Here is an 11,137-nt window from a genome sequence, read left to right as displayed (position 1 = left end):
TTAATCTGTAGTATTTACATACTGAATAACTACCTCATTAGAGCAGCAAGGTGATAATATGCTTAAATGTAAAAACTGAATAACATAACGATAACATGTACAGTACTATGAGGTTGATGTACAGTATTAAGCAGTGAAAGAGTGGAGAAGTGGACTACTGTAAAGGTTGCCCATAGTAACCAATCAGCTTTGAGGTGGCATTTATAAAGTGCATTCTATAAAAATATATAGTAGGTAGATGCTGATTGGATGCTATAGGCAAATTATCCTCTGGTCCACTTCTCTAACCTTTTCACTGCTTTATACATCAACCTCTATACAGTATCTCGTCTTCTTTTTTATTTGCATTTCATGTGTTTTTTTCACACTAGGTATTATGGCCCTCATTCAGCTTGAATCTTAGATCGTAGATCTATGAAAATAGCAAACGGGTTATTTTCAGAGATCTGCGCATGCACTGCGGCCGCAGCGCACTTGTGAGGCCATATGCATTGCAGCCACATACTGGAAGGATGCAACCGCAACATGATTGACAGAAGTGGTTGTGGGGTGGGCAACGACAGACTGCTGCTGGGGAGTGGTCTGGCCATTGCAGGCATGGCTAGACAATTTTTGTGGTGGCTGCATGATGTCACATGCAGCCACTCCGATGAATAAAATGGCAGTAGTGCGGCTGCATACGCAAATCCCGGGTCAGTGATGCTACCAGAATTAGATTGTGATTGAAATGCTGGTCCGAACTTGGTATGCTGGGTGGCCTTGCCCTGTGCTGGGTGGCCTCCAGCATGTGATTGTACTGGGTAGCAGATTCTGCTTTTCAGGACTCTTCCAGTGCGATGATCGGGCCCGGAGCGTATGTCAGAAACCCTCCCTTCAAATACCTGGTCCCTCCTGCATTTCTTTGGACACTCCTCTAAAACGGTCAGTTGCCACCCCCAAATGGCCTCTTCCTGATAGTCACCTTGCAATCGCCTGCGCGATCGCTTTTCTCGCACCATCCCATCGCTCCCTGTTGCTGCAGATTGACGCACCCGCGCATTGTGGTGCATACACATGCGCAGTTCAGACCTGATCACAGGCTGTATGAAAACACAGCCTAGCGATCAGGTCTGAATTAGACCCATTGTCTCATAGGCCTTTCTGCTGTGCTTACACACTATCTCATAGTTACCATTTGGGCCCCTCTGCTGACGTATATACACACTGTCTCATAGTTACCATTTGGGCCCCTCTGCTGTGCATACACACTGTCTCATAGTTGCCATTTGGGCCCCTCTGCTGTGCATAGACACTGTCTCATAGTTGTCATTTGGGCTCCTCTGCTGTGCATACACATTGTCTCATGGTTACCATTTGGGCCCCTCTGCTGTGCATACACACTGTGTCATAGTTACCATTTGGGCCCCTCTGCTGTGCATACACACTGTCTCATAGTTACCACCTGGGCCCCTCTGCTGTGCATACACACTGTCTCATAGTTACCACCTGGGCACCTCTGCTGTGCATACACACTGTCTCATAGTTACCATTTGGGTCCCGCTGGTGTGCATAAACACTGTCTATAGTTACCATTTGGGCCCCTCTGCTGTGCATACACACTGTCTCATAGTTACCATTTGGGCCTCTCTGCCTATGTGTATACACACTGTCTCATAGTTACCATTTGGGCACTTCTGCTGTGCATATACACTGTCTCATAGTTACCATTTTTAAGGCTCTTTCTATGTCAATCCCTTGGCTCCAAGGCACCGCAGGATTTGCCATGCAGTCTCCAGCACTCCCTCGTCTTGATACATCCACTCGTTGTCTCCTTAGGTATCGGAACGCTTCAGCGACTACTAAGACAGCATCATGGGTCAGAGCAGATGTGTACTAAATACAATAAACAGAATAAATGACACATTACTTGCAGCAAATGCAATAATAGTTCCTTTAAAATGTGTAACAAATAAATTTTATTTTAATTAAATCCTGTAATGTTCTGCTGATGGCTAAGATAATGTGTTATGTCTTGTGTCATTGAAATAACGTGTTATGTCTTGTGTCATGGAAATAACATACTTTATATAAGACTAAAAATTCTGCTTACTAAATGTCTAAAATACAGTACCCATATATTCTATATTATTTTGATAATCATCTTTACAGGCTTGAATAGGCATGATTGTGGCAATATACTGCATTTATATTGAGTTGCCTATTTATTAACTTAATGTCCCCTGAAAATCATGCATGAGCACTCATTTACGCATGATTTATGCAACTATTGTAGCATATTTAACGAAGCCTGAACACATGAGACATCTGAAATACTGGCTGTGTTAGGATGAAGTCCCTATTTTTTTTTTTTTATAGGAACTGCAGTCTATCCAAAGTCACCAAGCTCAAAAAAGTTTTACTTTTCAATGCTCTGCTGTGTTACTGTAGCTAAAGCCATCTTCAGAGGGCATTAGCCACTGTAGCCTGTAGGCCACAGTACTGTTGAAGATGTATCTTTTGATTCTTCTCCAGTAGTGGGATTATTCACATACCCACATTGACTTCCCCATGGCATCTAGTAAGTTAAGTTTTGCTGAAAGAGTTTACAATGGGGAACTCGCTTAGATATGAAGTCTCTTTTTGATATGATGACCTGGTAAGCCAGCATTATTAAATAGCTCCAATAATGTTAAATAATGTCAAATGAATTGTTCTTATCAGAGGAAAACCCTAATAAATAATAAATAGGACCCTTAGATTTTAAATATCTTCTTTGATATGAATGTGTATGTCAAAGACAGATGATGTGATTCAGAAATGTTCTTAGTTATAGTAATATATATATAAAAATGACAACTTAAGAACTCTTTCATTGCCATAAAGACAATTAAGTCTAATCAATGCATTTCAACATTCATCAAACAGGTTAATATGCTCAGAGAGAATGACAATATAAAGGGGATTGATGTTGGGTTAATGTTTTATAGCTTTTTAAAATACTCCATCTAATTTATGTGAAGGTTACACAGTCTCCATCCTTACATGTAATTAAATCAAACAACTTAGACTCTCTAAAATGTAATTTGAAAAATTAAATAAACTTTGTCTAGAGGTAATATATTATATTTATTCAAAGTGAAATTCATTAAATGACAGAATTATAATTGAATAACATAAATAGTTTCAGAAGCAGTGTATTAACTACACATAGATCAATGGTTCACTTAACCCTTTATGATCAATGGAAACCTGAATTACCCCTACTAATATGCCAGTCAGTAAAATACTACACTGCTTGGTTATATGTAAGTTCTGTGTTTATACAGATGGAGTAGTGTCTAAGTACTCTAGCCAAAGATTACTTGGAGGGCCTTTACTTTTGCTTGTGTTGCAGCAGATCTGTGATCTGCTTAGTTGTGTTTAGCTTGGGATTTTCAAGTTCATTTGATGTTCATTTTACCATGGCACATTGTCCCGGCAATACAATCTATCTGTTGCAATGTAATGCCTCCAAATATTTCAATTAAACACAAAACACACATTACTATCGTATTGGGATAGAACATTTACAAATGGTAACTCCCGGTGTAAGTGCCAAGCTAGTAAAGTGTTTATCCAGGGGCGTTTTAAGAGAGGAGGAGGCCCGTGTGCAGCCTCCTCTGTCCTGGCCCCCTCCTTTCTGCTAGTAGCACTGTAGAGTCTGAGCACTAGAGGGCACAGACTCTAGCGCGCATGTGCAGATCTCCAGGAAAATTATGCAGCAGCCATTTTCCTGGTGATTTCACTACCACGCATGTGCAAAATGGCAGGAAAATGGCCAAAGCGCCTGGTGATTTACTGGAGTGCTGCTGTCATTGGTGTGGGACTCCAGAGTGGTAAGTATACAGGAAATGGGTGCAGCGTACACACTGCACCCATTATAAATACGCCAGTGTGCCCAGCCCAAAAAGTACTGGCCTGTTTGTTTGCATATCTAAATTTGAAACCAATGTAGGAATAGAAGAATTAATGTTAGGTGGCAATGAATAGCAAAATGCACAACAGCAAACACAATTATGTAAATAACATGTGTGAACGTCTGTACATATGTGAGCTAATATGTGTACATTATATGTATACTGTGGATACATGAAGTCTAGAATGTGGTGCTTGCCAGCTTCTGTTTATCAAATATATGGGAACGGACTGCTTTCTTGATAATCCTGTTGGTGTTTCATATACCAAAGCATACTATACCTTTAATGGTGTATTCCTTGCTTCAGGAAACTCTCTATCATCCAGATGTACCCATCTCTGTAAAAACTGCTGTACAATTGTGTTTTCATTATTCACAATCTGAAATCCAGTGACATTTGCTCCGCCGTGCATGACTCTCTCTAGTGAAATACCTGTAAATCCCTATATTTTGTAAAACAAAATAAAATTATTAAGTGACTTATCCTGTTAATTTCATTTTTGCTAAAAAGTTTGCTAGAAAGTTTAGGAGGCATTAAAATGTTATAATAGTGTATGCCAGATGGGTGTTTAGCATAGAAGCCAGGTCACTGTGTATCTGAGGGACATTACTCTCAGTTCCAAGAGGCCTAAAACCATATTCTTCACACATATGAAATCTGTTAGGCATGATCTGCCAAGCCTCTAACCAGGTCTAAATAGGTCACTGATGCAATATAGAGTCTGGCCAGCTATTACATTTGATCTATGATACAGCATTTAACAAACCAGTGCATTGTGTCAAACTGCAGTTCAGTTTCTGCAAATACTGTAAAGTCATACTTTCCTACATTTGGAAATAATTTCTTGGAACACTTTGCAGTCGGGCTGCTGGACATGATCATTATAGAGTTCTATTATATTACAAAGAATAGTGAAGAATTATATATAGAATTATAATTAATAATAGACACCATAAAGAATAATAATATACAGTATATTGAAATCAGAATCCAGAAATAAGTCAGTATTGCACCCCAGTGACAAATACCTTTCTAAAGAAATTTTTGATGTTTCCCTTAATATACTGCTTCACAGTGCTTTTTACATTTTCGCATGACTAGACATGCATAAAAAACTATATTGCTTGGCTCTTGGTTGCCAGAAACAGGGTTTTGGACTTGTTTACTCACATAGAATAAGTCTATGCATTTAGGCATTGGGGAATGGGGGTTCATAAAAAATAGAGATGTGCACCGGAAATTTTTCGGGTTCTGTGTATTTGGTTTTGGATTCGGTTCCGTGGCCGTGTTTTGGATTTGGACGCGTTTTGGAAAAACCACCCTGAAAATTTTTTGTTGGATTCAGGTGTGTTTTGGATTCGGGTGTTTTTTTCCAAAAAACCCTCAAAAACAGCTTAAATCATAGAATTTGGGGGTAATTTTGATCCTATAATATTATCAACCTCAATAACCACAATTTCCACTCATTTCCAGTCAATTCTGAACACCTCACAATATTATTTTTAGTCCTAAAATTTGCACCGAGGTCGCTGGATGACTAAGCTAAGCGACCCAAGTGGCCGGCACAAACACCTGGCCATTTAGGAGTGGCACTGCAGTGTCAGACAGGATGGCACTTAAAAAAATTGGCCCCACACAGCACATGATGCAAAGAAAAGAGAAAAAGAGGTGCACTGTGGTCGCTGGACTGCTAAGCTAAGCGACACAAACACCTCAATATCACAGGAATTATTTGTTCTAATCAATGGTATTATTGGTCCAAATCACTGAAAGAAAATGACAAAATCACTGGAATTATTCGTTCTAATCAATGGTATTATTGGTCCAAATCACTGGAAGAAAATGACAAAATCACTGGAATTAGTCGTTCTAATCAATGGTATTATTGGTCCAAATCACTGGAAGAAAATGACAAAATCACTGGAATTATTTGGCAAGATCGCTGTAATTAATAATTATAAATCACTGATATTAATTGGTAAAATCTCGCTATCGCCTGCCTAGTGAAGTGGAATCTAGATGGGATTTTGTACCGGGGACACAATAACTTCATCAATTGTCTAAATCCCACTGCACTAATGGCGGAAAACGGGCACACGTCTAACAGCGCACTGATTATACTGAGAACTGATTATACTGGTCACTGATGATACCACGGAGAACTGACACTGAGCAGCGAGAACAGCACTGGACTATTGTACTGTAGTATACTGGTCACCACAATGCAGCACTGACACTGATCACAGATATTAAGCACTGATCAGGATACTAAAAGTGACACAGAGCTGCAAGATATAGCAATGGCCTATTGTACTGTACTACTATATACTGGTGGTCACCACAATACTGCACTGTACTACTATATACTGGTCACAACAATGCAGCAGATATTGAGCACTGATCAGGATACTAGAACTGAGTCTGACACAGAGCTGCAAGATACAGCAATGGCCTACTGTACTGTACTATATGTATACTGCTGGTCACCAAAATGCGGCACTGTCCTACTATATACTGCTCACAACAATGCAGCACAGATATGGAATGGATGCTTGCAATGACACAGAGCTGCAATATACAGCAATGGCCTACTGTACTGTACTACTATAATTATATACTGGTGGTCCCCACAATGCAGCACACTGAGCCCAGATATTACCAGGTGTATCTCACATATCGCTCAGTACAGATTACAGGATGTATAATCACCAGGTGTATAACACACATCGCACAGTACAGTATACAGTATGCAGCTCTGGAGGGATCAGTATTTGGCAGGAAGGCGAGACCTGGTCCTGGCAGCAGAGAGACAGGCGGCTGTATAGTAGCAGCCAGCTCCAAATCTGGCAGTGTGCGGAGAGGGAGGGGGTAAGGGAAGGGAACGAGCGCTGGAGTGTCTGAGCGGAGGGCTTGGAAGTTCAGGTGGAGTGAGGCGGGAGCTGCTCTTCCATAGCAGCGCACAGTGGTGGTGACGGAGTCTGACAAAGGAGGGAGGATGAGGATTGGGGCAACTGGCAACAGGGGGGCACTGTGCCAAAGCCATCACCTGCAGGGGGAGTGGAGGGAAACACATCCTATCTGCCCCAGATAAGTGACTTCTGATCAGAGCAATTGAGGGTCGGAGTTTTTTTGAAAGGTGGAAAGGAAGGGGTTCTTTTTCATGTAGACTGGAAGGACTACAACAAACTTGGAGTGACTACACTTTTCACCCTAGTTCGGCAGCCCTGCTGCCCTTTAATACACAGATGAATGAAGACTCCATTTGGAAAGGCGGCCGCTCAGCGATCAAGAGCTGATGCAACACATGCAGGTGTTTCTGCAAATATGATGAAGACAAGAACATCTCATAAGAAACATCGAAACAATATGGGACCAAGTAAACCAATCTCCCAGCCAAAGTGAAATATTGTAGGCTGTAGAATACAGCATGGGTGGAAAGAGGGCAGTGGGCCAACAACCCAGTGGAAAGGAACAGTTCTGGATCAAGTACCAGTGAATCCCTCCCTCTATCTTATAAAGTATGATGGATTTGATTGTGTCTATGGACTTGAGCTTCACAAGGATGAAAGGGTGTCTGCTCTTGAAGTTCTACCAGACAGAGTTGCCTCATCCTGAATCAGCGATGCCCATTTGGCTGACACAATGATTGGTAAAGCAGTGGAGCATATGTTTGAAACAGAGGATGGTTCCAAGGATGAGTGGCGAGGGATGGTATTAGCATGAGCATCTGTTATGAACACATGGTTTTATATAACCTATGAAAAGGACCCAGTCTTATATATGTATCAACTTTTAGATGACTATAAAGAAGGAGATCTTTGGATCATTCCAGACTCAAATGATTCCCCTCCAGCTGAAAGAGAACAAGGGGAGGATGTGGACAGCCTGGTGGGCAAGCAAGTGGAATATGCCAAAGAAGATGGCTCAAAAAGAACTGGCATGGTTATTCATCAAGTTGAAGCTAAACCATCTGTGTACTTCATTAAGTTTGATGACGATTTCCATATTTATGTCTACGATTTGGTGAAGACATCCTAAATGGGATTCTGTACTTTTTTCCCCCAAAACATAATCTAATGTAAACATTTGTAGAAAGTCGCTGCTTTCTGATTACAGAAATGCTCAGATATTCCTGCAAATCCACAATCCCTTCCCAGAGGAAAAATAAATTGAGAAACCGTTGTTTGAGAACGTTTGTTCTCTTTCCCTTACAAAGGAACAAGCCCCTTTCCAAGAAGACTGACGTTTTTGGGATTATGGAGACATAATGTTTTTGAATATAAATCCTAAAGCAGGTGGTGTATTAGAGCAAAAGAGTGCTAGAGACCAGCCATGCAGTTTCTGAAATATTATGACAAAATGTTACTGTATTTCATAAGCACTCATTCCTAACTCTGCTAAGTACTGTTTGGTATACTGTATCTGGCTTCCATGAGGTAGTTGTCCATTATTTCAGCTTCCATTGACCTTTTTGAAAGTGGTAGAAGTTATCGATTCCCCCCCCCCCCCATTTTTCATTTTCTCCTGCATAGCCCAGTAAAATGTTGCAATGTTAAGTATTGACTTGTGCCTTCTGGGGGTCCACTTCTTCACCAAACCCAGCCAAATCTCATCTTAACCCTCTGTTCCACGTTCTCTAAGTACCCCATCTGTGTCACCCCTGTCTGTCTACCCCTTCCCTTTAGATTGTAAGCTCTCACGAGCAGGGCCCTCTTCCCTCATGTGCTTATCCTTTGTCTTACTTTAATAATCTTCAACTGTACCACATCCAGCAGTCTTCTGCCACCTGATACTTATTCCAGTGTCATCTGCTGATGTAACTATGTTTATTTACCCTGTACTTGTCCTATACTGTCATCAACTGTAAGTTGCTGTTTTCCTGTTTGATTATTTATGTACTCTGTAATTGGGTGCTGCGGAACCCTTGTGGTGCCATATAAATAAAGGATAATAATAATAATAATAATAATAATATAGGGTGTATAATCCCCAGGTGTATCTCACACATCGCTCAGTACAGATTACAGGATGTATAATCACCAGGTGTATAACACACGTCGCACAGTACAGTATACAGGGTGTATAATCCCCAGGTGTATTTCACACATCACTCAGTACAGTATATAGGGTGTATAATCCCCTGGTGTATCTCACACATCGCTCAGTACAGATTACAGGATGTATAATCACCAGGTGTATAACACATGTCGCACAGTACAGTATACAGGGTGTATAATTAATTACCAGGTGTATCACACACATCGCACAGTACAGTATATAGGGTATATAATCCCCAGGTGTATCTCACACATCACACAGTACAGTATATAGGGTGTATAATCCCCAGGTGTATCTTACACATCGTTCAGTACAGTATACAGGGTGTATAATCACCAGGTGTATCACAAACGTTGCACAGTACAGTATACAGGGTGTATAATCCCCAGGTGTATCTCACACATCGCTCAGTACAGATTACAGGATGTATAAAATCACCAGGTGTATAACACACGTCGCACAGTACAGTATACATACAGGTCACAACAATGCAGCAGATATTGAGCACAGATAAGGATACTAGAAGTGACACAGAACTGCAAGATACAGTACTATATGTATACTGCTGGTCACCAAAATACTGCACTGTCCTACTATATACTGCTCACAATAATGCAGCACAGATATGGATAGTATACTTGACAGAGAGCTGCAAGATACAGCAATGGCCTACTGTACTGTACTACTATAATTATATACTGGTGGTCCCCACAATGCAGCACACTGAGCACAGATATTTGCAGCACACTGAGTACAGATATGGAGCGTTTTCAGGCAGAGAACGCGGCTCTTTATATAGAATACGAATCTTGCGAGAATCCGACAGCGGGATGATGACGTTTGGGCGCGTTCAGGTTAACCAAGCAAGGCAGGAAGATCCGAGGCTGCCTCGGACCCGTGTAAAATAGGTGAAGTTCGGGGGGGGGGGGGGGGGGGGGTTCGGATCTCGACGAACCGAACCCGCTCATCTCTAATAAAAAATACAGATTATTAGTCCAGAAAATTTGGAAAAATTAGATACAACAAACCTGCAAACTCAAGAGATACGTTTGTCTGTTTTTTGACATTGTGTTGGATATCTGTGCCAAGTCTGACCCTTATGTCTCAGTGTACTCACCTATATTTCAAAATGATGCCTTACAACTTTATTCTAAACATTATTTGTAAAGACATTTTAGTGTGCTAGATAAGAAAAAGTCAATTGATTCTAGCTAATAAACTTAAATGAAAACTTACAAAAAGGTGATTAAGAAAAACAGATAATAAGTGTAGCAGTTTAATCGTAACTAAAATATATCTTTCTGTCCACTCTTATTCTCTTCCCCTCTCCTCTTGGTTGCACATGCCACATTATTCTCCCTCTACCCCTTTCCTCCTTATTGAAAAATTGATCACTCACTGGAAATTTTTACTATGGTTTATACTATCTATCTATCTATCTATCTATCTATCTATCTATCTATCTATCTATCTATCTATCTATCTATCATATGTTATGCTGATGCCTTTTATGTATATTGTGAACTTGTAAAGTTTTTTGAAAAAACAAATCATTATTTCAATGATTGCACTGTAGATAAGAATTTACCATGTGTTTCTTTTTTATATGAGTCTCATCAATTTAGGCTTTTAATACCAGCAGATTAGCAGTAGTAACAGATGAAAATGCCCCATCTGTTCCCCAGTGATTACTATAGTTGGCTAAGGAAGGCTTAGAAATTTTTGTACCCACCCCAATCTCCTATCAAAACCCCTGCTCAAAGAGATATGCCCTGTGCCAGTGATGGGGAACCTTTGGCACTCCAGCTGTTGTTGAACTACACATCCCCGCATGCCCTGCTACAGTTTAGCATGGCCAAATAGCAAAACTGTAGCACGGCATGCTGGGATGTATAGTTCAACAACAGTTGGAGTGTCAAAGTTTCCCCATCACTTCCCTATGTCTTTCTATGCAGGAGTGTGCCCCTCCAGGCACACAGCTAGATGTAAAAGGTTGTCAGGCTGTCTCTGCAGGGTACTTTGGGGCAGAAACAATGTCACCTCCACAACCTTGTGCACTGGATAATGGCACCTGCTGCACAGCCCTTCTTTGGCCCTTGCTAGAACAAGAATTACTGCAAAGAGTTACCACAACGATATACAAA

General features: G+C 40.8%; 1 protein-coding gene across 3 annotated transcripts in view; it reads right to left on the bottom strand.

Annotated features, from left to right (window-relative positions):
- The window catches only part of GRIA3 (glutamate ionotropic receptor AMPA type subunit 3), a 459,549-nt gene that overhangs the window by 98,130 nt on the left and 350,282 nt on the right, over positions 1-11,137 (bottom strand). For all 3 annotated transcript variants that reach the window (XM_063937238.1, XM_063937239.1, XM_063937240.1), the window contains exons 6-7: positions 4,216-4,377; positions 1,705-1,872 (exon numbers count right to left, since the gene is read on the bottom strand). In XM_063937238.1, coding sequence (XP_063793308.1) covers positions 1,705-1,872; positions 4,216-4,377 — 330 coding nt within the window. The remainder of the gene's footprint in view (positions 1-1,704; positions 1,873-4,215; positions 4,378-11,137) is intronic.

Source organism: Pseudophryne corroboree, chromosome 8 (assembly GCF_028390025.1).
Source record: "Pseudophryne corroboree isolate aPseCor3 chromosome 8, aPseCor3.hap2, whole genome shotgun sequence".
Taxonomy (NCBI): Eukaryota; Metazoa; Chordata; class Amphibia; order Anura; family Myobatrachidae; genus Pseudophryne; species Pseudophryne corroboree.
This window is presented reverse-complemented; position numbering and strand designations above follow the sequence as displayed.